The 27,483-nt window shown below is 43.4% G+C and overlaps 1 protein-coding gene across 1 annotated transcript in view; it reads right to left on the bottom strand.

Moving 5' to 3' along the window:
- Nucleotides 1–27,483, bottom strand: part of CFAP46 (cilia and flagella associated protein 46) — a 267,974-nt gene that overhangs the window by 25,922 nt on the left and 214,569 nt on the right. The window contains exons 51-57 of the mRNA XM_040361829.1: nt 25,127–25,291; nt 20,118–20,185; nt 16,411–16,471; nt 15,353–15,388; nt 14,228–14,330; nt 10,207–10,319; nt 5,789–5,870 (exon numbers count right to left, since the gene is read on the bottom strand). Of these exons, the coding sequence (XP_040217763.1) occupies nt 5,789–5,870; nt 10,207–10,319; nt 14,228–14,330; nt 15,353–15,388; nt 16,411–16,471; nt 20,118–20,185; nt 25,127–25,291 (628 nt within the window). The remainder of the gene's footprint in view (nt 1–5,788; nt 5,871–10,206; nt 10,320–14,227; nt 14,331–15,352; nt 15,389–16,410; nt 16,472–20,117; nt 20,186–25,126; nt 25,292–27,483) is intronic.

Genomic DNA, 27,483 nt, shown 5'->3' with positions numbered 1-27,483 from the left:
TTGGACTCACACCAGCCTACATAGGCCTTCCAGACCCTGTAATAAATCACCCTAGAGACCGGTTTCCTGGCTCTGATTAGGGTAGAGATTACTTTCTGAGACAGACCTCTACCCCTGAGAATCAGGGATTCAGCCTCCGGCCGTCAAATTTAGATGCCGCAAGGCAGGGTGGAGGATCGGACCTTGCGATAGCAGGTCTGGCCGTAGAGGAAGAGTCCACGGGTCTCCCACTACCATCCTTAAGATTAGTGAGTACCATGCCCTTCTGGGCCATGCTGGAGCTACCAGGATGACTGGTATGTGCTCCACCCGGATCCTGCGCAGCAGGCGGGGTAGTAACTGGAGCGGGGAAAACGCATAAAGAAGTTTGAACTGATGCCAAGGGCAAACCAACGCATCGGTTCCGCAGGCCATCGGATCCCTTGAGCGGGATATGAACCTGTCTAGTTTCTTGTTGAGTCTCGATGCCATGATATCCACGTCCGGCACTCCCCATCTTTGGCAGAGTGCTTGAAAGACTTGTGGATGCAGAGACCATTCCCCCGGCCATAGAGTCTGGCGGCTTAAGAAGTCCGCCTGAAAGTTGTCCACTCCTGGAATGAATATTGCCGATATGCAGGGCACATGAGCCTCTGCCCATAGGAGAATCAAGCTCACCTCTCTCTGAGCGGCTTGACTGCTGGTTCCCCCTTGGTGATTTATGTATGCCACGGCCGTGGCATTGTCTGATTGAATTCTCACCGGGAACCCCTGCAATTTTGACGTCCAAGCCCTGAGGGCTAGTGGAGCAGCTCTGAGCTCCAAGATGTTGATGGGCAACTGCTTCTCTGGCTTTGCCCAAGTACCTTGGCGAGTGCAACCATCCAAAATTGCTCCCCAGCCCGTCAGGCTGGCGTCTGTGGTCACTATCTTCCAAGCCACTGGGCTGAAAGACTTCCCCTTCAGTAGATTCTGAGGGTCTAACCACCAACACAGACTTTGTCGGACTCTTGATGAGAGCGGCAACGGGATATCCAAGGCCTGTGGCCTTCTGCTCCATGCTGACAGGATGGCTGCCTGTAGGATGCGAGTGTGGCTCTGGGCGTATGGTACCGCCTCGAATGTGGCCACCATCTTGCCTAGTAACCTCATACATAGGCGAATAGTCGGTTCTTTCTTGCTTAGAACCAGTAGGATTAATTCCTTGATGGCTTTTACCTTCCTCAGAGGTAGGAACACTCCTTGTTGTTCTGTGTCTAATCTCATGCCGAGATATTCCAACTGCCTTGTGGGCTGGAAAGCTGACTTTTCTCGATTTAGGACCCAGCCGAACCTCTCGAGGTATTGGACCGTGAGGGCCACTGCTCGCTCTAGGACTAGGACTAGGAGGTCGTCCAGGTATGCTAGGATCGTGACCCCTTGGATCCTTAGCTTGGCTAGGATCGGAGCTAGGACCTTCGTGAACACCCGGGGGGCCGTAGCCAACCCGAAGGGAAGCGCCACGAATTGGAAGTGACGCGAAGCCACCATGAAGCGTAGATATCTTTGATGTGGCTGATAAATTGGAACATGAAGGTAGGCATCCTTTATGTCTATGGACGCCATGAAGTCGTCCTTCTGGAGTGTGGCAGCTGCTGACCGCACGGATTCCATCCGAAATGAGCGGATCTTTAGATATGCATTTACCATCTTTAGGTCCAAAATTGGCCTGACATCTCCCTTGGATTTTGGGATGATGAATAGGTTGGAGTAGAAACCCAGCCCCTGTTTTTCCAGGACTGGTACCTCTACTATTACTTCCTGGGAAAGTAGATGATCTAATGCCGATCTTAATGCGGCTCCCTTTTCCGGATCGTTTGGAATCCTCGACTTCTGGAAATGAGGAGGAGGAAACCTTAGGAAATCTAATTTGTAGCCTGTGGCCACGGAAGACTGTACCCACTCGTCCGGGAATGCTGGCTTCCCAAATCTCTGAAAAGAGTCGCAGCCTTCCCCCCACCTTCGTGGGTGGGGGCGCCCCTTCATAAGGTTGGCTTGGGGGCTGGTTTTGCTGGTTTGCGAAACCACTGCCTTTTGCCTCTAACAGCCTGTCCTTGTGATTTGCTGTTGAAGCCGAAGTTTGCTTTTGCAGGAGGCCGTCGATACTGCTTGGCATTAGAGGGCCCCTGCCCAGGGGAATACTGTCGTTTAAACGCAGGTCCCTGAACCTTCTTCTTAGTTGGCAAGAGAGTACTCTTGCCGTTTGAAATGGTCTGAATGTATTTATCTAGGTCTTCTCCGAAGAGTCGTCCTCCATGGAAGGGGAACCCTACCAGGAGCTTCTTGCATGGGGGCTCAGCCTCCCAGCTTTTTAACCATAAGAGTCTTCTCATATGGATAAGGGATAACGATAAACGTGACGCTTGCTGGATAGAATCCTTGATTGCGTCTACCGTAAAACATATGGCCTTAGGGACATCCGAAAATTTTTCTGCCTGCTGGGCCGGAATAAGTTTAAGCATCTGCTTAAATTGATCCGATAATGCTTGAGCGACCCCAATCGCAGCCACAGCTGGCTGTACTACTGCCCCTGCAGTAGTGAAGGAGTTCTTAAGTAGTGCTTCCAAGCGCTTATCAACTGGATCCTTGAACACCTGTATGTTTTCTACAGGGCATGTTAACGATCTGTTAACACATGAGATGGCTGCGTCCACTGCAGGAGTAGCCCATCTTTTGGAAAATTTTTCTTCCATAGGATATAGGACAGAGAACCTTTTAGGTGGTAAGAAGATCTTATCTGGCTTGTTCCAATCTTGGAACAAAATTCCCTCTAATAGAGGATGGATCGGAAACACAGCATTGCTTTGAGGCGCCCTCAGTGAGCCCAAAGCTGAAACCGTCGATACCTGGAGATCTGGTACTGGCAAGTTGAACTGCCCCAGACTCCTCTGTATCCGGATCTTCGATCCCTGAACCTACTTGGTCCTTGTCCAAGAGGTCGTCCAATTCCCCTGAGGAAAGGACCTCCTCTTCTGAGGGTCCGCGCTCGGGCGACGGAGATCTATTCCGCTTACTGCCCCGCATAGCTGCGGCTACCCATGCTTTTCTGCATCTCTTTTAAAGAGGTGAGTAATACCTCCTCCGTGACCATCTTAGGGTTGGACTGACCCGCGTCAGCTCCAGCCCCAGATCCCGATGGCCCCAAGGCTCCCTGTGGGGAAAGCAGCGGCATAGCTTTGTCCGAGACCTCAGACTCTCTGGGGGAATCCCCACCTCTTGTACCCTCTGACCCGGATGCCATGGTACAATACCGAGGTACACCTGCTACCTATTGGTATTTGGAACTATAAAAGTTAATTGCCCAAACACCTGTTTGGGGGATAAAAAATGCTTCCTCTCCCCTAGATGACCTTTTTTTTTTTTTTTTTTTTTCAAATCCAGGAAAGAAAAAACATTCTGTCCCCCTGAGTAGTATTGCAAAGAAAAACTATGAGATGGAAAGAAACAGCCTATTTCTAGGCTTGAAAAACAGTCCTCTGAAGACTGCAATATCCTTTCTGGCCACTGTGTGTCCTCGGCGCCCCCGTGCTGCCGCTCTGGTCTTTCTCCTCAGTTCCAAAGTATTGAATGGAACAAACAAGGAAGGGCCGCCCCTTCCTTTAAGCCACTGACCCGCCCTTCCCCCCCAGCAATCTCAAACAGGAAATGCCCCTCCCGACAGGGGGGGGAGGGGGGGGGATTTGGGAGGAAGGGACCTCTCTGTTCCAGCAAACTGCAGCCTGCAGCCTGGAACCATGAGGAGGTCAGCGTTTTGCCTGCTTTGCAGGCCTTGAGGAGGAAGACTGAATGGAGCATCGCCTGGAGGCTTGCAGGTAAGCACAGCTCTCTGACACACACATATATTTTTATATAACACAGGCCCCACTCAATGCTTTTCCAACACTACAAGGGAGGTCACATCTTATGGGGAATAATACATAGAGAGCCATCCTATCTTTATGATATGTGACTAGTTTGCCAGATGCAGTGCATAACTTTAGGCATGTCCCCTGTGACCCCCCAGAAAAAACCTGCTAAGAACCAAGTTCCGCAAGTTTTCCCCTCACTTACCTGCTCCATGCCGCAGGACTTTGCCAAGCAAGAGGCCCAATCTTCCCCCATCTCCGTGGGGATGTCTAGACCTTCAGGCCCTGGGTTCCTATGAAGGATCCACTGTCCTGGGCCCATATAGCACCCTGGCAACAGAAAACATTAGGCACCCAAAGGTTTCTAAGTTCTGGGCCCAGGGTCCAGCTCTCTAAAAAGAAAAGCATTATGGGCTATACCCCAAGGGTTTGGGGTCCGGTTACTGACCACTTTAGCGCTGAGGCTTTTTTGGACAGAACCGGTAGCTCACCTAATCCCAAGGATGCGGAGGCAAGCTAAACCATGACTAACACCTAAGACACTGGCGTAAAAACTGAGGTACTCCTCCTATGGGAGGGGGTTATATAGGGAGGGGCATTTCCTGTTTGAGATTGCCAGTGTCTACACCTGAAGGTACTCCATATAACCCATATAGTAATGAATGCCGCTCTGTGTCCCGTGATGTACGATAAAGAAATAGCGTTTATGGTTGTGGCCAAAAAGCTAAATTTTGGTCTTATCACTCCAAATGACTTTGTGCCAGAAGGTTTGAGGCTTGTCTCTGTGTTGTTTGGCGTATTGTAAGTGGGATACTTTGTGACATTTGCGTAGTAATGGCTTTCTTCTGGCTACTCGACCATGCAGACCATCTTTCTTCAAGTGCCTCCTGATTGTGCATCTTGAAACAGCCACACCACATGTTTTCAGAGTCCTGTATTTCACCTGAAGTTATTTGTGGGTTTTTCATTGCATCCCGAACAATTTTCCTGGCAGTTGTGGCTGAAATTTTAGTTGGTCTACCTGACCGTGGTATGGTTTCAACAGAACCCCTAATTTTCCACTTCTTGATTAGAGTTTGAACACTGCTGATTGGCATTCTCAATTCCTTGGATATCTTTTCATATCCTTTTCCTGTTTATACAGGTTAACTACTTTTTCCTGCAGATCATTTGACAATTATTTTGCTTTCCCCATGACTCAGAATCCAGAAACATCAGTGCAGCACTGGATGAAATATGCAAGGGTCTGTCAGGAGTCCAGGAAACGCATTGGCCCTTTATACACTAATTACAAAGGGTCGCCTGTTCTTTCAGCCAATCGCTTCCTGATTGGCTGGGAGGAGAATCAGTGTGACAATAGCGAATATTCATTTTCAATGGTCACACAACTGGGTGGGCTCAGGGCGCAGTGCTCTGTACCTTGAGCCCACCTTTTTTGAAAGCCTATTAGAACCGCTGTCTCTAATCACGTGCATGTAGATTAGGGATCTGGATGGGCCACCACTGGAATGGACTTTACTGAACCACATACGCTTTTCGAAATTAGTTAATTTACAAACATTTTCTATACATCCTTCACATTTTCTCATCAATGGGGTCTAAAACAAACGTCAATTTCTTCCAACTAATGATTAGAAAATTGAACTAATGTTCCTAAAATTAAACATTTTGAACAAAATTCTATCAAGGAAAAAACTTGCAAGTCTTCAATAATGGATCAGTATCCAGTAACACACCCCCTGTATAAGAGTGCCCTCATTCTGGATGAATGAACTGAAATAGAGGAACAGTAGGGCTGTGGAGGAAAATGTTACATTTTCTTGCATGTCTTCCAGCCAGGAAATTATGTGGGTTCTATCTGACTTTCTGCAGCTTCTAACAAACCATGAGAGAGGGCAGAATATCCAAATGTACAACATTCTTACCTCTTTTGTACATCGACTGTTGATTGCCTTGAAAAACTCTGACTTGTCCGCATCTGGTCTATCAAAATCATCAACTGACAGCCTGAAAAATACATTCCATAGAAAATATTAAATGTGTATATATATATATATATATATATATATATATATATATATATATATATATATATATACACACACACAGTATGAATGCCAAAATGTAAATTACATTAATTCTTCTGTCTTTGGTTTATTTAAGACAGGAAGTGCAGGTAAATTCCCCCAATGCACAAATGGCAAAAAATAGACCAACAAGGGTTATAACCCTCCCTTAATCCATCCCAAATGAAAAAAAAAGTTTTGCCTATGATGCTGGAGAGTAGATACAGTGCTGAATTCCTACCATTTGTGAATTTTCGGCCAGTTGGTTAATGAAAATGTTTTGTAACCTTTTGCAATCTATGAAAAGTCTTGTTATCTTAAAGGGTTTTTCCACCCATTTTTTAAGTTTATTAAAAGTCAGCAGCTACAAAAAGTGTAGCTGCTGGCTTTTAATAAACTGACACTTACCTGCTCCAGCGTTCCAGCGATGCGCCGGCCGGGGGTCCGCTCCTCTCCCCCCCTCCCCGGCCGGCGTCTTCATTGTCACTGTGGGCACCCGGCCGTGACAGCTTTCGGCTTCACGGCCGGGCACCCACTGCGCATGCGCGAGCGGCACTGCGCATGCGGCGCGGCTCCGGCGCTGCGCTGTTCGATTGGACAGGCGATCGCCTGGGACCTGTCACGTGTCCCAGGCGATCGCCTACAGGGAGGGGCTGCCAAAAGGCGATATGACGTATCGCCTTTGCAGCCCCTCGGCGGAAGGAGGAAGTGGGACAGGAAGTCCCCTTCTCCTGAAGCCCCCACTTCCCCCCCAAAAAAATGACATGCCAAATGTGGCATGTAAGGGGGAGAGGAGTGGGTTAAGAGAAAGTTCCATTTTTGGGTGGAACTCCTCTTTAAGTAATAGCTGATGCTACCATTGCTGACCTTCTTCAGAAAAGCTACCTGCAGATTGTAAGTTCTCACTTCACTCTCACCTTTTACTTGCATGTCTGTTCCATATACAGTGCTTTGAAAAAGTATTCATTTTACACATTGTCATGTTACAGCCAAACATGTAAACTTATTTTATTGGGATTTTATGTAATAGACCAACACAAAGTGGCACATAATTGGGAAGTGGAAGGAAAATGATAAATGGTTTTCTAAATAAAAAAAAATACTTTGTAGAACCACCTTTCACTGCAATTACAGCTGCAAGTCTTCTTGGGGATGTCTCTACCAGCTTTGCACATCTAGAGAGTGAACTTTTTGCCCATTTTCTTTGTAAAATAGCTCAAGTTCTGTCAGATTGGATGGAGAGCGTCTGTGAACAGCAATTTTCAGGTCTTGTCACAGATTCTCAATTGAATTTAGGTCTGGACTTTGACTGGCCCATTCTAACACATGAATAGGCTTTGAACTAAACTATTCCATTGTAGCTCTGGCTGTATGTTTAGGGTCATTGTCCTGCTGGAAGGTGAAACGCTGCCCCAGTCCCAAGTCTTTTGCAGACTCTAACAGGTTTAACCACTTAAGGACCCCTTCACGCCGATTTACGTCGGCAGAATGGCACGGCTGGGCACATCAACGTATATGTACGTTGCCCTTTAAGCCCAGCCGTGGGGTCGCGGGCGCGTGCACGTGACCCGGTCCGAAGCTCCGTGACCACGGCCGCGGGACTCGCAGACCCGATCGCCGCTGGAGTTCTGCGATCGGTCCCCGGAGCTGAAGAACGGGGAGAGCTGTGTGTTCCTTTATATAGGGAATCACAATCGATGACGTCACACCTACAGCCACACCCCCTACAGTTAGAAACAGACATGAGGTCACACATAACCCCATCAGCGCCCCCTTGTGGTACACACCCAAACTGCAATTGTCATTTTCACAGTAAACAATGCATTTTTGCTGTGAAAATGACAACGGTCCCAAAAATGTGTCAAAATTGTCCGAAGTGTCCGCCATAATGTCGCAGTCACGAAAAAAATTGAATCGAAAGAATTGTTTGTACCAAAAGTATATACTTAGTGTACTAAATACCCCCCAACAAAATAAAAAATCAAATAGACAATAAAGTCCACTGTAGTTCAGAGGCTTATCTAGTGAAAATTAGGCATATCTAGTGAAAATGGCACCTACGGCATGCACTAAAACTGTGCCTCTGTCAAAACATTTGAAACCCATCTTTCAGATAACCATAGGAAAAAAAAAAAAAAAAAACAGCTAACAAAACTACAAGTCAAGCGCTTTATTTTTCATTTAACAAATTATAATATATCAAACAGTGTAGTATATCCTCCTCTGCCCAATTCAACCCCCACAGTAGTTGTTTATCCTCCTCTGCCAAATTCACCCCCCACAATAGTGTAGTAGTATATCCTCCTCTGCCCAATTCACCCCAACAGTAGGGTAGTAGTATATCCCCCTCTGCCCAATTCACCCAAACAGTAGGGTAGTAGTATATCCTCCTCTGCCCAATTCACCCCCACAGTAGTGTAGTGTCCTGCCCTTCTTTGCTGTGGGGGAGTGCCATTGCCTCTGATCTGCCGAGATTGTCACTGAGTGCCTTGCCTTTCTTTGATCCTCCATGATCCATCCCCCCTGCCTCCATCCCACCATCCCTCCTGCCTCCATGATCCATCCCTCCTGCCTCCATCACCTTCTCTATTTATTACCTTAAGGTGTGTCTTATAACATACTTGATTGGTCTTAATGACCTTGGGGCTCTGGTGAGTGCATTTATATTGTCACATGTGGTGGAGCACCTGTTAGCTTTTGGGAGAAGAGCACCTTTCAAGTTCTCAGGATTTCCAATTTACTCAGTATGGTGGATGGGCCATAAAGAGTGAACACTACAGTGGACTTTATTGTCTTATTTAAAAAAATGTATTTTTGCACAATTTTCAGTATTGCTTGTGAATTCATGAATGTGGTATTACAGTATGTGATTTGCATCTTTACCCATGTTATTTATTAATTTTAATGGACACATTATATTATTCGTGCTGAGTTTTTTTTGAGCATTGATCGGATGAGGGGTCAAATCATTGTACACATGATATGGTCTATACTTTTTAGTCTATATAAGAACTGCACCTGACTTTACTATTGTTTATCTATGACTAACAAGCTAATGTCCTATATCTCATCTCCATGCTACACACAGAATGGAGATATCCAGGAATAGAGAACACTTTTAATATGACATGTTTGAAAAACTAGAAATTATAATTGGAACATTCAAGTACATTGTCTACCTCCCCTACTCTAATCTATTAAAAGATAGGTGGTACATGTATGCCAGGGGGATACTTCTTGCAGGTCTAGGGGGGTTCTTAAACCTATTAACATCAACTCAGCACAATCAAAATGCACGTAAATGTATTACTCTAAAGCCTCATACACACAAACAAGTTTTCCCGACAGGAAAACTGCCAGGAGAGCTTTTGGCCGAGAAAACCGTCAGGAAAACAGCCGGGAATCCCGGCGGGAAAATAGAGAACCTGCTCTCTATTTTCCCGTCGGGATTCCCGGCGTTTTTTTTTCCCGCCAGATCTGCTACTTACCTATGGGAAAAACTGTGAGGCAGTGCCGATGGAGTATACACACGGCCGGGATTCCCGGCCAAAGCTCCATGGCAGTTTTCCTGCCAGGTTCTCGGCTTTCCCCTCGGTTTTCTCAGCAGACTTTTTACCGCCGAGAAAACCGAGCCTGTGTACAGGGCTTAATAGTTTCTTAGTGTTTTAGGTGAAATGTTTATGATGACGTATATTTGCTATCCGAAAACTTTCTTTTTACAAGTAATGTCAAATTTTGCCTATAAATCATTGCTAGAAATCTGTTGTCATATTTATACCCATTTATGAATTGCAGGTCAAGTTTAGGATAATCTAAAAAAACAAAACAAAAAAACATGATATTCCGGAACCACAACAAGCTCTTTACCTGCTAACTTCCATTAATTGTAATACATTTAGGTTAAAGTATAACTAAAGGCAAAACTTATTTTTTTAGTTCTGGATAGAGTGGAGAGGGATTAGAAGATTTTTATTACTGTTTCTGTCCCCATTACAGAGATTCACCCTCTCTATTTGTCATGTGTACTGTTATCATTTTATAAAATTTGGAATACCGTAAGCGCTTATTTGCCATATAAATATTATAAATTCAGTTCAGAGTTTCAGAAGTTACTTTTGAGCACAATTTCTAATAACACAATAAATTCACAACTGATATCAGAGTACAGTATATGTTCTGAAAATAAATGTTCTAAAAAGCTTATTGTGTATTTAGGGATTTGTATGGATTCCCTGACAATGACTTGTGTAAAGATTAGGAAGTTATTTTATGCTCACCTGTAAAATCCATGACAATAATTTTATCCAGCATTACATGAGCCAGAAATTTCTCTGCGCCATAGAAAATGAATGCACTGCAACTGGTCATGAGATTTTCCCACTCTGCATGGCTGAAAAAAAAGAGAGTCATCTTTTTTAGTTTTATTTCAGCATGAATATTTTTAAATAGTCTTTAGGCCCAAAATACAAGCTAACTTTACATACATTTTGTATTATTAACACTCACAATATGTGTGTAAAATTTTTCACAACAGTCTGCAATTTAAAGGAGTTGTAAAGGTAAAAGTTTTTTTACCTTAATGCATCCTATGCATTAAGGTAAAAAAACATCTGACAGCACCGCCCCCCCCCCCGAGCCCCCGTTTTACTTACCTCACCGTTCGAAAGTCCCGGGCGCGTGCTTGTCATCTTGCTCGGTTCCCAGCCTGGCCGTTGATTGGCTAGGCTGGGCGGATTGATAGCAGCGCAGCCATTGGCTGGCGCTGCTGTCACTCACAGCGGATGACGCGGCGCGCCGGGGGGCGGGGCCGAGTGATACAGTCGGCGGCTATGGCCGCTGCTGTATCACGGGAGCGCGCTCGCAAAAGCTTTCCACCATGCGAGGGAGCTCGCATGAACGTGGAAAGCTTTTGCGAGGAGGAGCCGAGACAGCCGCCGAGGGACCCCAGAAGACACAGATCCGGGTCACTCTGTGCAAAACGATCTGCACAGTGGAGGTAAGTATAACATGTATGTTATTTTTTTTTTTTTTAAATTGTACCTTTAGTGTTCCTTTAAGACAATCTGGGGAATTAAAAAAAAGCATTAATATCCCTTTTGTGGCAGTAGTTTCTATTAGAACTACCTGCACCTATTTCGGGAAAGCAGTAGTTTAATTGTAGTAGCATTAGTATCATTGCTGACACACACGTGTGCCGAATTCAGATAGTTTTAACTACTGCCACTTTAAGAACCTGCCACTATGGCAGTGCAAGATTCTTAAAGAATTATCACCAGTTCACAGATTAGGAAATGGTGGTAATTAAGACCAGCCTTGAGCAGCTGGAGTACAGAGGTCCAGTAAGGATTCTTAGGCCCTCTACACACGGTCGGACAAAACTGATGAGAATGGTCCGACGGACCGTTTTCATCGGTTCACCGCTGAAGTGGCCTGATGGTCTGATGTGTGTACACACCATCAGTTCAAAATCCGATCGGGTCAGAATGCGGTGACGTAAAACACACGACGTGCTGAAAAAAACGAAGTTCAATGCTTCCAAGCATGCGTCGACTTGATTCTGAGCATGCGCAGGTTTTGAACCAATGCTTTTCTGTACTAACCATCGGTTTTGTCCGATTGGGCAGCGGTCCATGGGTTCGGTTTTGAAGCATGTTTTAACATTTTGGACCGAAGGAAAACAGACTGATGGCCTATTCACACGGTCGGTTTGGTCCGATGAAACTGAACTTTGGTTCACTCTCATCGGTTTTGTCCGACCGTGTGTACGGGGACTTAAGCCTCGTACACACGATCAGTTTTCCTGACAGAAAAACTGTGAGAGAGCTTTTGGCTGGGAATCCCGGCCATGTGTATGCTCCTCACAGTTTTTCCGACAGGAATACTGCCCAAAAACCATCGGAGAAAAAAAAAAAGAGAACAGCCTCGTACACACGACCAGTTTTCCCATCGGGCCATGACAGCTTTTGGCCAGGAAAACTGGCCGTGTGTATGCTCAATGGCAGTTTTCCCGACAGGAAAACTGCCGGGAATCCTGGCAGGAAAAATGTCTCCACCAGCTTTGCACGACTAGAGAGTGAAATGTTTGCCCATTCTTCTTAGCAAAAAAGCTTAAACTCTGTCAGATTGGAAGGAGAGTGAACAGCAATTTTCAAGTCTTGCCACAGATTCTCAATTTGATTTAGGTCTGGACTTTGACTGGGCCATTCTAACACATGGCTATGCTTTGATCTAAACCATTCCATTGTAGCTCTAGAAGTATGTTTAGGGTTGTTGTCTTGCTGGAAGGTGAACCTCTGCCCCAGTCTCAAGTCTTTTTCAGATTCGAACAAGGTTTTCTTCTGAGGCCCTGTACACACGTCCGAGAAACTCGACGGGCAAAACACATCGCTTTGCTCGTCGAGTTCCTTGTGAAGCCGCCGAGGATCTCGGCGAGCCAAGTTTCCTCATTGACTAACGAGGAAATAGAGAACCTGTTCTCTATTTGGCTCGACGAGTTCCTTGTCGGTTTCCTTGGCCAAAAGTGTACACACAACCGGGTTTCTCGACAGAATACGGCTCCGATCGAGTTTCTGGCTGAATTCTGCCGAGAAACTCGGTCGTGTGTACGGGGCCTAAGATTGCCCTGTATTTGACTCAATCCATCTTCCCATCAACTCTGACCAGCTTCCCTGTCCCTGCAGTACAGTGTTAGTTTTCCACCACATATCGCATTTTGCTTTTAGGCCAAAAAGTTACGTTTTGGTCTCATCTGACCAGAGTACCTTCTCCCACATGTTTGCTGGGTTCCCTACATGGCATCTTGCAAACTGCAAATGGACTCCTTATGGTTTTCTTTCAGCAAAGGCTTTCTTCTTGCCACTCTTCCATAAAGACCAGATTTGTGTAGTGCATGAATAACAGTTGTCCTGTGGACAGATTCTCCCACCTAAGCTGTGGATCTCTGCAGCTTCTCTAGTTACCATGGGCCTCTTAGCTGCTTCTCTGATTAATGCTCTTCTTGCCCGGCCTCTCAGTTTAGGTGGACGGCCATGTCTTGGTAGGTTTGCAGTTGTGCCATGCTTTTTCTTTTGATGGATTGAGCAGTGCTCTGTGACAGACCTTGAGCTATTTTGCAAAGAATGGGCAATGATTTCACTCTTTAGATGTGCAAACTGGTAGAGACACATCCAAAAAGACTTGCAGCTAAAAATTGCAGTGAAAGGTGGTTCTACAAAGTACAGGCATACCCCACTTTTACGTACACAACGGGACCAGAGCATTGATGTAAAACGAAAATGTACTTAAAGTGAAGCAATGCCTTTTTTCACTTCTAGGCTGTAGTGGGGGTGCCAGGGGCTTTAGTGGGGGCATCAGGGGAACACTCACATGTAAATAAGCTCATCTGATGCAAGGGGGGGCGCTCCAATCCATCCCCCGGACATCGCGCTGTGCACAAAGGACATTGCTATTGAGAGGCTGGATGGCATTCTGTGGCTGACTGGGAAGCCTGAGGGGATGTGATGTCACCGGAGGTGGGGAGGCAGCCAGGATACAGAAAGAGCACACTGGAACTGAGCAGGCTAAGTGCTCAGAACTTCAGTTCCGTCTAATGCGGGTGCACGGCGCGGGAATATTTGTACTTGTGAGACACTTTACGTACACTCGCGGGCATGTCCGTACTCGCGAGTGTACGTAAAGTGAGTGTCCGTAAAGCGGGGTATGCCTGTATTGACTCAGGGGGCTGAATACAAATTCACACTACACTAATCTATTTGTTAAAAAATTTGGAAAACCATTTATATGTTTACTTCCACTTCACAATTATGTGCCACTTTGTTTTGGTCTATCACATAAAATCCCAATTAAATACATTCACGTTTTTGGTTGTAACATGACAAAATGTGGAAAATTTCGAGGGGTATGAATACTTTTTCAAGGCACTGTAGATGCTCTGAAATTATTTAATTCCTAGGTGTTTTGTTGAGACCTATTGGTACCCTGTAGCAACAATGACAAAAGCAAATGTCTGAAAGAGGTTCTACCACTTCCCTACACTAATCAAAACTAGAAAGAAAACAAAACTGACTGGAGACAACCACTTTACATTTGCTAATCTCTACTGTGGCTTTCGAAATTGAAATGAGCATGTCTAGCTTGTCTTAGTGTCACCTTTCATTTCAGTGAGGGCTATACAATATTGACTGTAAAAACATCAATACAACAGTCAACTCAAAACAATTAAAAGATAACAATAAAGTACATTGACTAGCTTTTATCGACGCTAAAAACTAATTGCTGTATCTTACATAGAGAACAAACCTGGGCACACGTGTGCTGCCTATAATTCCTTCCCAATGAGCTGTAAATTGCTGTCCGTACTTTACAAGCACCTCATTCATTCTGTAGGCCGGGCTGAGTGTTTCTGAAAAAACAGACACAATAAAAAAAAAATTGAGTGTTTCAGCTCTAATACAGACCATTTACTTCGTATTTTTTTTCTGGCATGTGTGAAACAATGAATAATATGTAGACAAATAAGGTCTCCTATTTACCAACATTAGACGTTAACAAATCCATATGAAATAACTGCAGCATCAACTGTACTGTGTGGAATGACAATATAGAAGATATAACAGTTGAAGAAGGACATTATTTGTAAAGTTATCTTTATTGAACAAATAATCTGTTCCTGTGTTAGCTGTGGAATAGATCTACATAAACATTTTGGCATAAAAACACAACTGAGGCCCCGTACACACGTCCAAGAAACTTGACGGGCAAACACATCGTTTTGCTCGTCGAGTCCCTTGTGAAGCCACGAGGATCTCGGCGAGCCAAAATTTCCCATTGCCCAACGAGGAAATAGAGAACATGTTTTCTTTTTGGCCCAACGAGATCCTCGTCGGTTTCCTTGGCGGAAAAAGTGTACACACGATCGGTTTTCTCGGCAGAATACGTCTCCCATCGAGTTTCTTGCTGAATTCTGCCGAGAAAACCGGTCATGTGTACGGGCCCTGAGGGTAATAACTTTAAAGTGAACCTGTGCTTTTCCCATGCAGGGCTAGGTAGACCACTCAAAATATTGCTTTTTGTATCTTATACTTACCTTCACTGCTGCTCTGACCACCTGTTGGGGCAATGCTCAATACCTGGTACCCCTGGTACCTCAAGGCGATGGGGGGGGGATGCATGTGATTATCTCCCCCTACTCTCACGATGCAGCAGTGCCTAAACAGCCTATTGCCAGACCTGACCACTGCTGGGGGAGGGGGCAGAGAGAGAGCCCTTAACGCTGTGTAACCTCCAACCACATTGACTTGGAGCTTAGTCAGCAGGAGAGCAGGCACCTAATTAATCTGTTACTTTTCACAAACATTATTTGTGAATAATGTGCAGAGCAATACCAAATAATTACTCTAGTGTTCCAACATGGTACATCCTTACCTGGTTCTAGTATTTCATTGTAAGGATCCACAATATCTGACACATGTTGTTAAAGAAAAAAAAAACATTAATAAAATATGATTAGCGTTGCAGTCCCTCCAAAAGACAAAGGGGTTGATTTACTAAAACTCTGCACAGTGACCAATCAGCTTCCAGTTTTTTTTTGTCAAAGCTTAATTGAACAAGCTAAAGTTAGAAGCTGATTGGCTACCATGCAGAGCTGCACCAGATTTTGCACTCTCCACTTAAATCAACCTTGATATCTGCTTTATATTTGTATTTGTGGATACATGATAGCTATTCAGCATAACTGAGAAGCCAGATCTGTAATGGTTCGGCAGCTTGATCTTCTTCATGAATAGCATCAAGAATTTTACAATGCATGCTGTCGCTTATACTAAGGATTAAAGTAACAGGAGCTTTGTACTCACCATAAAATCATTTTAAATCATAAAATGCCGCATACACACAACCATTTTTAATGGTCTAGAAAAAACTATGTTTTTTTTCAACCCGATTATTGTTAAACCGGGCTTGCCTACACACGATCATGACAAAGAAAATGCTCTAGCAAAGCGCGGTGACGTAGAACACGTACGACGGGACTATAAAGGGGACGTTCTGTTTGGATGGCACCACCCTTTGGGCTTTTTTGCTGCTTTTGTGTTAGTAAAAGTTTGGTGAGAGACGATTCACGCTTTTCAGTCTTTGTGCTTTTCAGTCTGTTACAGCGTGACGAATGTGCTATCTCCATTACGAACGCTAGCTTTACCAGAACGAGTGCTCCCGTCTCATAACTTGCTTTTGAGCATGCGCGTTTTTTTCACGTCGTTAAAACCCACACACGACCATTTTTTACGATGTTAAAAACAACAACGTTAAAATTTTTTGTTCTTTTTCGTTTGTTTAGCAAAAAATAAAAAAAAACAAGTAGTGATTAAATACAACAAAAAGAAAACTCTATTTGTCTCCAAAAAATGACAAAAATTTCATATGGGTACAGTGTTGCATGACCGCACAATTGTTAAAGTGCCCTATATTAAAGTGGTAAAGGATACACTTGAAACGGTGGGTTTCCACTGGCATGCAGTTAGCTAGCAACTCTCGATTGATAGGTACCTAAAAAAACAAACATATGATTAAATATAGGATTACTAAAAATAAAATGCAAACACTTCTGTATTAAACACCACTAAATAATAAATTGATATAAATGTATAATTTTTAAGGGAACAAAATAGATCAATGATCAGATATGACCGAGGACCAGTTCTAGGTCATAGTTACATAGTAGGTGAGGTTGAAAAAAGACACATGTCCATCAAGTCCAACCTATGCGTGTGATTATATGTCAGTATTACATTATATATCCTTGTATGTTGTGGTCGCTTATCTAATAGTTTTTTTAAACTATTGATGCTCCCCGCTGAAACCACCGGCTGTGGAGGGGAATTCAACATCCTTGCCACTCTTAGGCCCCGTACACACCATAGAATCTATCCGCAGATAAATCCCATCGAATGGGTTTCAGCGGATAGATTCTATGGTGTGTACACTCCGGCGGATATTTATCCGCGGATAAATCTCCCCTGGGATGGATTTTCAGCAGATGAATATTTGCCGACATGCTCAACAAATCCATCTGCTGAAGTCCATCCCAACGGATGGATCCGCTCGTCTGTACAGACTCACCGGATCCATCCGTCCAAAGGGATTCCCCGCACGCGTCGTAATGATTTGACGCCTGCGTGGAATTCCTTATATGACAGCGTCGCGCCCGTCGCCGCGTCATAATAGCGGCGACGGCGCGACACGTCATCGCCAGAGGATTTCAGCGCGGATTTCAATGCGATGGTGTGTACACGCCATCGCATAGAAATCTGCTGAAATCCTCGAGAGGATTTATCCGCGGATACGGTCCGCTGGACCGTATCTGCGGATAAATCCTCTCGTGTGTATGGGGCCTGACAGTAAAGAACCCTCTACGTAGTTTAAGGTTAAACCTCTTTTCTTCTAATTTTAATGAGTGGTCACATGTGTTATTAAACTTCCGCGGAAAAGTTTTACTCTTATTCTGGGGTCACCAGTATGGTATTTGTAAATCTCAAGTGTCTCTTCTCCAGAGAGAATAAGTTCAGCGCTCGCAACCTTTCTTCATAACTAATATCCTCCAGTCTCTTTATTAGCTTTGTTGCCCTTCTGTGTGCTCCATTTTACTCCTGAGAACTGGTGCCCAGAACTGCACAGCATACTCCAGGTGAGGCTGGACCAGATTCTTGTAGAGCAGGAGAATTATCGTTTTATCTCTGGAGTTAATCCCTTTTTAATGCATGCCAATATTCTGTTTGCTTTGTTAGCAGCAGCTTGGCATTGTATGTCATTGCTGAGCATATCATCTAATAGGACCATCCTTATTTTTCCCCCAAAGGTTCTCCCCCCAGTGAGTAGATTGCATTCATATTTTTGCCACCCAAATGCATTATTTTACATTTTTTAGGAAGTGCACTGGCTTTGTTCATCACTTTTGCCACCACTTTATTAAAAAAATCCAATAAAATACTCACAAATTAAAATGACAGACATGCAATCCTCCATCACATCCCATTGACAGGACAAACTCATGTTACGTGTTTTGAGAATCAAGTCCCTTTCTTTAAAGCTCTGAGGCAGTGGCCTTTTCTCTCAAAACACATAAGTACACGGGACGAAACATGTCCGCTGAAACTGGTCCGCGGACCAGTTTCCGCGGACATGTCTGACCGTGTGTACGGCCTAGCGGACAGGTTTCCAGCGGACAAAAGTTTCTTAGCAAGATAAGAAACTTGTCCGCTGGAAACATGTCCGTCGAACATGTCCGATGGTTAGTACTACTCATCGGACATGTCCGCTGGTTATGACGTATAACCAGCGGCCCGAAATCCCGCGCATGCGTCGAATTGATTCAACGCATGCGTGGAAGCATTGAACTTCCGTGTTAGAGAACGTCGGTGTCTTCTACGTCACCGCGTTCTCTGTCCGTGGGGATTTTGGTCTGATGGTGTGTACACACATCAGACCAAAAGCTCCCAGCAGACGTGTCCGATGAAAACGGTCCGCGGACCATTTTCATCGGACATGTCTCCATGTGTGTACGGGGCCTCAGATAACGCGGAGGCTGCAATATAGTGGAGGAGTACTTCCATTGATAATTTTGAAGATAGTGATGTGAGGAAGTCCTGTCTATGGAATGTGATGAACGATTACATCTGTCATTTTAGCACTCCTGTGAGTATTTTATTGGATTTTAAAATAAAGTGGTGGCAAAGGTGATGCAGGAGGCCAGTGTACTTTCTCATTTTGCACCTGACCTATATCGTTAACACTCAAACTCTGGTAGTGTGTTTGTTTTATATTAGTGTATTTTGCTCTTCTTAAAACACCAAATGCTGAGGTATGTGAATATGCTGACCTGATATTTTTAATACCACAATCTGTAAGCTCCTTACTTTTAATTATGGAGGGTAATAGAGGATACGCTACAACACAAAGGGGTTGATTTACTAAACCTGGGAGTGCAAAATCTGGTGAGGCTGTGCATAGTAGCCAATCAGCTTCTAATTTTCACTTGTACAATTAACCCCCCTGGCGGTATCCCCGAGCGTGACTCGGGGTGGATTTTTTAGGCTGAAATCGATAACCCCGAGTCACGCTCGGGGTAGCTATGCAGAGCCTGCAGCGCACGCTGGCTTACCTTGTTCCTGGATCCAGCGATGCCACCGCGCTGTGTGAGCGAGCGGGTGCTCGCTCGATTCACACAGTGTCCTCCTGTGCCGCCGATCTCCGTTCCCTGCGACGTTACGACGCACGGGGGCGGAGAACGGATGCAAAATTCAAAAAGGTAAACAAACACTATACATACAGTATACTGTAATCTTATAGATTACAGTACTGTATGTAAAAAAAACACACCCCCCTTGTCCCTAGTGGTCTGCCCAGTGCCCTACATGTTCTTTTATATAATAAAAACCTTTCTTTCTCCCTGCAAACTGTAGATTGTCCATAGCAACCAAAAAGTGTCCCTTTATGTCAAAAATGGTTTTAGATCAGCTAGAAAACAGCGATAATAAATTATAATCACTTGCAGAATTGTGCGATAGCGATTTTTGGGAAAATTCGTCATAAAATAAATAAATAATGACAGCAACAATTCTGCAACTGTGCAAATTTTAGTGATTTTGAGTTGATTACATTATTGAATAATTTTTATTATAATTATATTATTATTTGTTATAATTATTTATTATATTATAATTTATAATTTTGTTTTTAAAAAAATGTCATACACGGGATGCCTATTAGACTCTGGTTTGGTCAGATTTAAGTGAGTTATTCCTAAGAATTAAAGGCCTACAGTATAAAACGCCAAATTTCCTTGCAAATAATGGTACCGCTTTCAGCATCTTTTTTCTGAAAGAATCATACCGCCAGGGAGGTTAAGCTGCACCAGATTTTGCACTCTCTAGATTTATTAAATCAACCCCAAAGTCTGGTGACCAGAAGCTACTATCCAAACGCATATACGAGGATCTAAAGCTTTACATATTTTTATTTATTTTGTCCCTTTTATAAATCCCCCTGTGTAAGCGATGATGGTTTTATTGATGAAGTTGACATGAAAATTCAAGAACAAAGATTTCACATCCTCCACATCAATCAAAATCACGTTAGTAAGCACACAGAAAATCTATCCATTTAACAACAGGTATACCAAACCAGACATACTCACAGCCTTTATATTTTTTTTCTGTTTGGATTCTTTTGCACTCTTCACCTCTCGCTTTCCTTCTCCTTCTTCTATAAGGTGAAGTTCACAAAGAATAACTCAGAAATGCATTGTTTCTTGTCAAAACATCAGCTATAATTATTAATTGATAAAAGTCCACAGCGCAGATCATGGCAACAAAGATGTTGTATTGCCAAGCATGCTATAAAATAAAATCATTGATTTGGGACACTGCTGTGGTTTTCATGAAGAACTGCACAGTAGGAAAACACTCTAATGTAAATATACAAACCAGCAGGTGGATCAATCAATCTAGAATGACAATGATTTGTTAGGGCAAATTGTATCGTCTATACAATAGAGGGCTTAATAAACTGAAACCAAGGCTTTAAAATGGTAAACAGCGCCCTCTTTGAGAGTTGGTGCGTGTCGCTTATGAAGCAGCCAGTGACCACCAGTAGCCAGCACCCTGTGTTGGAGGATTAGTAAGTAAGGCAGGCCGGCCATACATGGGTCAAATTTAGAAAATCTTATCTAAAGCCTCGTACACACGACCGAGAAACTCGACGGGCGAAACACATAGTTTTGCTCGTCGAGTTCCTTGTTAGGCTGTTGAGGATCTCGGCGAGCCAAATTTCCCCATTGCCGTCGAGGAAAAAGAAGACATGCTTTCTTTTTGGCTTGACGAGATCCTCGACAGCTTCCTCGTTGAAAAGTGTACACACGACCGGTTTCCTCAGCCCAAAAAAAAACCCAGCAAGTTTCTTGCTGGTTTTTGCCGACAAACTCGGTCGTGTGTACGAGGCCTAAGAATTTTCATTTGCATTTCGCACCATTAGTGGGCTGCAGCAACAGCCGATTTTCGTGCGGCCATTGAATTTTAATAATCGGACATGTTGGAAATTTATGGAAAAACTAACAATTTTCTAATCAATGATGGGAGAATCGTGCGAGAAATGTAATCTAAAAAGAAATGCGCATGTCCAAGAAAAGAAAATCCCCAGAAAGAAAAGAAGATTTCCAGACACAAAAAAAAAATCTGTAGCAAAATGAGGTGAAGTTAAAGGTTTGGTTGGTCGAATTTCTAAATCAATGGTGGCACCATCGGATCACAAAACGCACAAATTTTCTGATTTTCAAAAGAAAATTATTTCTAAATTTGACCATGTATGGCCAGCCTAATAGTGCCTGATGCGGATCATTACATCTTGTGGTTGATTTATTAAGGGCAAATAGACTGTGCCCTCTGCAAAGTGCAGTTGCTCCTGAGCTTAGTAAGGCAAAACTTTACTTTGCAAAAATTAAGCATTTTTGCTTTTACATGATTGAATTAATGATTTATTGAAGTCAGCACTTTTCCACATTTACTAAGCTCTGGAGCAACTGCACTCTGTGGAGTGCAACTGCACTTGCAAAGTGCACAGTCTATTTATCTTTAGTAAATCATCTCCCTTGTCTCTCACTAGCAAAACTGAAATGTATGAGCCAAAGACAAATCTCCTTATCTACTGCAAGAGGTAACCTATAAGGTAGTACAGTAAAACCTTGGTTTGTGTGCATAATTCTTTCCAGAAACATGCTTGTAATCCGAAGCACTTGTATATCAAAGCAAATTTTACCATAAGAAGCACCTCTAAGTGTAGCAATAAGTTGCTAAATGTTGTACCTTCGTTAAATCTAACCATATTGATACATTTAGAGGCTCCTCTCTTCTTTTTTATACCCTGTTGTGACATGACGCTACTCTTATATCAAGACATCGCTTGTATATCAAGGCAAAATGTATTAAAACATGTTGCTTGTGTTGCAAAACGCTCTCAAACCAAGTTACTCTCAAACCAAGGTTTTACTGTATAAGAAAAATTAGGTTGTAGTGCAGCTACAGTAGGTGCCTCCGATTTTGTAAATCCAGCTCGATGGGATCACGCTGGATATCGCCGCTGGAGGATGTGCTTCTCGCGCTCGCTGTCCCCACGAGATGCCGTGCATCCATAGGAATCCAATGGGGGCGGCGAGCGGGAGGAGCGACATAGCTCGGCACTGGCTCCCGCGACGGGGATCGCGGTTGGTCAATCTCGCCGCTAGCAAAAAAATCAACAAGATTGATTAGATTGTAAGCTCTAACGAGCAGGGCCGTCTTATTCCTACTGTATTCATTTGTATGGTAATTATACTGTCTGCCCTCATGTTGTAAATTGCTGTGAAAACTGTTGGCGCTATATAAATCCTGTATAATAATAGCAATTATTGCTTCCAAAAAAATTTCAGGACAGGTTTCACCATAAGACAACAGGACACACGTGTCCACAGACATTAAAGTGTTGGCTGAATGGCATTTCTCAATGTGGGTTTTTATAACGGTGATAAGTGATAATGGCAGATCACACCTGCAAATCAGGGTCAGCATTGCCACATATAGAGCATGTGACAATGCAGGAGACAGGCACAGAGCGCTGTCACCTCATAAAGGGTCAACAAAGACCTTCATGAAACTAACACCAGGTATTGTATTAAATGTTCAAATTAAAAAGCTTGAAAATGACCTTTAAAACTCCATTAGCATTCTAAGAATTATATGAGATTTTTAGTGACTACTTTAAATTGACCAAGTCTTAGCTTAGAAATTGATAGTGTCATTTTTCCAGGGAGTAAAAGGTGCTTCATGTCCCCTGTGAACTGCATATGAAACTATATTCATAGCAAGTTCTAGAGTTCAAATATTAATTTCCTGAGTTAAAAAACTCACTCCAGTATTACAAAAAAAAAAAAACACCTCTTGAAGCATGCCGGCCTAAGTGCATTATAATTAATGTTCTGTACATTTTGTGTTCAGATAATGATCATGTTGCCTCCATCCAGTGCTGACAGCATGTGCGGTAATCACTGGTGTCCTTGACATATTTTTGAACCTTATGCCCTGTACACACGATAGGTTAGTCTGATGAAAACTGTCTGATGGATTTTTCCATCAGTTATCCGATGAAGCTGACTGATGATCAGTTAAAAAACCGATCGTGTCAGAACGCGGTGACGGACGCCGGACCCGACGAAGAGGACACCCGAAGCCGCAGACGGACGCCGGACCCGACGAGGCTGCCGATGGACGCCGCGCAAGACACCAAAACTGTAAGTACAAAAAAAACGTTTTTCCACAGGAATTTGGGGCAACTTTAGGGGTGCGCGCTATACGCGGGAGCACGCTATACCCCAATAAATACGGTAGGTAAAAAGCTAGATTATTAAAGTTATAAAAAAAAAAGATTATTAATGAAACAAGACAAACAATATATGTGTGTGTATATGAGTACTATATACAGTATATATACACACACTATATCCATAGGTAGCCTCTGCACTAGTCCGGTGGAACGCTGGCCTGGTGCACTCATGCAGCATGCATAATCCAGATGTGTTGAATACCAGTCATACGGGATCCAGATGTGTTAGAGATTAATCGTACCTTATCCAGATACATTGGATACCAGTCATACAGGATCTAGATGTGTTGGAGGCACTCTCAAGTCTTGAAAAAGGAGCTTGTGAAAATCAGCAATGTGTATTATATCGACATTTCAATGATGTGCTGTCGAAATATGGTTTGAAGCCAAAGGATTGTCACACTAAATATTGATTCAAATTCGATTTTTCTTCTGTTTGCCCACTTTTAATGAATTTCACTCTCATTATTGGGGAAATAGGTGAGAATGCTGTTGTAGGTGCCATTATAGGATGGTACTCAGTGTAACTGCACAGGACTCGCATAGACAGGGATGGCTGTAAACTGCACTATTTATAGGTGGATTACTATAATTTTCAATTATTGGTATGAATTGCTTGCTGTTATACTAACAAAATATTAAAAGGTGCAAGAGTACAGATTAGGGATGCACAATACTTGCTGTTACCAATTACCAAGACCTTTTTTTGTGAGCGGTGTGGTGCGATTTGAGCCCATACAAACTGAATCGGCTCAAACCGCACTACAAAGATTTGCTTGCGATTTGAACATAAATACAGTGCTATTCCTATCCGAACTACATGCGGTTTCCAGCACCGCTCCTGTGCGAAACCAGGCTGGAGTCACTATGACAAGCCTGGGTTCGCACAGGAGCGGTGTGGGAAACTGCTTGTAGTTCGGACAGGAATAGCACTGAATTTCTGTTAAAATCACATGCAATGCATGTTTGAGCCCATTTATTTTGCATGGACTTAAATCGCACTGCATGAAAAAGGTATCAGTTTTGTATCTAAGCATCTGCACGAGTACAAGTACTCATGCAAATGCTTAGTATTGGCACCAATACTGCTATGATCACTAACATCCAGTCAAAATCCAGAAAAGTAACCACATGACTTCAGAAAAGGAGTGGGGGTAGGAAATAAAAAATAATGCCTCTCTCCAGGCTAGTGCATGAGATATGTAAATAACCTGTCATTCACAGCAAGGGGGCGGAACGGACTAAGGTATTTCTCTGTAAGTCCGTTTTATTTCACTGAACAATAAAAGAGGATTGCTCAGAGCTGGATTAACTCTGTGTGGCAAGACTGGGCACAGATGATAGGAAATCGTATACTGTACATTGTGACATGAAGAAAAAAAACTTTTCGGGTTTACATCCACTTTAAGGATTCTCAGGCCCTGTACACACGGTCGGTTTGGTCCGATAAGAATGAACCAAAGTTCATTTTCATCGGACCAAACCGACCGTGTTTATAGGCTATCGGTCTGTTTTCCTTCGGTCCAAAATTTTAAAACATGCTTCAAAACCGAACCGATGGACCGCAAGTATGTATGTTTATCATTTTGGTTTCCTGCACTTTACTTTTAAAGTAAATGCATCATGAAGAACTTTACCTACTAAAAAGAGGTTAAACTACCAATTTGGTATATAGAAGAAAACATTGTGCAATCATGAATACTGCTTTCATCATTACACTGAGATACTATTCCACACAGAGAGCAGACTGTTATCATTTATGGCCATCATTGTGACATACACATTACACATTACCTGTCTGCTCTGTATGAATCCGGTTATACAATAATTGAAGAGAAAAGTCTCTAGACACGGAGTTCCCACCATCATCCTTGAAAACTGGCAGCGCTTCCAGGGGCATCTGCTGAAGGAATCTGTCTGCCAATACGATAATGCAATCTCCCACTTCTACTGAGGCACCTACAGGAATTGAAATGATTGCATAAGACACAAGTCCGAATATACACAATAAGGCATGTCCGATACGAAAAAAGACATGTTCTGGGTTCAACTAATATCCATCGCTTCACTGGCATGCAGAATTTTTTGGCCTTAACCCTCATTCCAGCAAACAAATTGCTGTCTTTGTGTCAGGATGACAGAAAAAGCTTTATGCTGGCTTTATTCCTTAAAAATGAATTCTAGAATAAAAAAACTCATACAATTATGTCTCAATATAAGGATTAAAGTTGTATTCTTAAAAGCAAATACAGTAAAACCCTGGACTGCGAGTAACTGGGTCTGAGTTTTTTACAAGGCGAGCTAATTGTTTTAATGCATTTTAACATAATAAATGAGCGATGTCTTGCAATTTGAGTAGCAACTGAGTAGAAGCCTGCGATCAAACCGGGTATGATTAAGGCTGCATTCACACTATAACGCGGCGTATTTTGCCGTGACAAATTGCGGCGTATTGTACCGCGATTTGCCGCGACAAAACAGGTCTTTTTTTTCTTACAACACATTGTTGTCTATGCCGAACGCCGAAAGCCGCCTGAAAAAAGGGTCCGGGACTTGTTTTCAGGCGGCAGGCGTACGGCGTTTCGGCGTGAGATGTGAACCATCTCCATAGACAAGAATGTAAAATCACCGCTCCAGCGGCACGAGCGTCGGGCGTAAATATGCGAAGGTGTGAATGCAGCCTTAAAGTAGTGCCATTTAAAGCCCCACTTCAACCACTACTTCGGCACTACTTCTGAGAGGGGCTGTCATGGATCTCGACGAGAATAAAAAAAGAGAACATGCTCTCTTTTTTCTAGTCGGGAGTCAAAATCTTCTGGTCGTGGTTCTCGTCGGCCAGGTTTACAACGAGAAACATGTTCGTGTGTATGCTTAGAAACCTGCGCATGCTCAGAATAAAGTATGAGACAGGAGCGCACCTTCGGTAAAAGTAGCGTTCATAATGGAGATAGCATATTCGTCACGCTGTAACAGACTGAAAAGCGCGACTCGTCTCTCACCAAACTTTTACTTAACACGCGGAAACATGAGATTAGCAAAAGCAGCCCCAAAGGTGGTGCCAGTGGAATCAAACTTCCCCTTTATAGTGCAGTCATACGTGTTGTACGTCACGGCGCTTGAGAACGACGAGATTTTGTCTCGACAGTGTGTATGCAAGGAAAGCTTGAAAAGAATCTCGTCTAGGAAAACAACGTTTCTTTTACAACGAGATTCTCGGTCGTGTGTACGAGGCATCAGAGGTGACTCTTTTCTCTTTTATACTCTGTAGCTCCTGCTGGATTCTGCTTTATGCATTCCCTATTGACATTTTTTTTTGTGGTTATGGATCGAATCATCAGAGTTTCCATTATTTCTTAGGGGAAATTTGCTCTTTGATATACGAATGCTTTGGATCATAAGCTTGTTTCCAGAACGAATTATGCTCACAATCCAAGACTTTACTTCCTTCTACAATCCCCTGTACAGCAAAGCTCAGAATGCGGAAAAAGAAGCAGCGTAAGGGACATGTCAATTATACTGCACGTGCTAACAAGGAACCTGCTGACAAGAGGAGAGAGAGTCACAAATAGGTGAGCTCATCAGTCAGCTGGTTTTCATTAATTTCCAAATCACAAGCTTGGCTTATTTTAGTTGCATTACTTAAAGAGGAACTTCAACTGTTTTTTTTTTTGTTTTTTTTTTACACCACCAGCTACAAATAGCTGCAGGCTTTAAAAAATCAGGTATTTATCATTCCCTGGGTCCAGAGTTGTGTTCCTTGTGTTCCTGCAGCCAGTTTTTCTTACCGCTGTCGGTCCCTGGTGCTTTCATGGCTTCTGGATCTGGGAGTCAGCTGTGGGACCTCACTTTCCATGTGCTAGCTTGCCAATGGTCCTACAACCTCCTGGGGCATGGACATGTCCTAAAAAGGCTGGGGATGTGAAGTGGGTGGGGAAAGTAGTGTCATCCTCATCAATGCAGGAATTATAGAATTGGGAGTGGGCATCAATAAAAATTGGTTACTCACCCCCCCCACCCAAAAAGAAACAAAAAAAAAATGTAACCCAGTTACAGGCTAAAGGGAGGGAGCGAACCATCATTTTTTTGAGTGAGGTTTTGTTTAAATGCAGTACAGAAAAGTCCGGTCTCCAGGCTGGCTGGCTGCCTGTTAG

Source organism: Rana temporaria, chromosome 8 (assembly GCF_905171775.1).
Source record: "Rana temporaria chromosome 8, aRanTem1.1, whole genome shotgun sequence".
NCBI lineage: Eukaryota > Metazoa > Chordata > Amphibia > Anura > Ranidae > Rana > Rana temporaria.
Note: the sequence above shows the minus strand (reverse complement) of the source record. Positions and strands in the feature narration are given on the sequence as shown.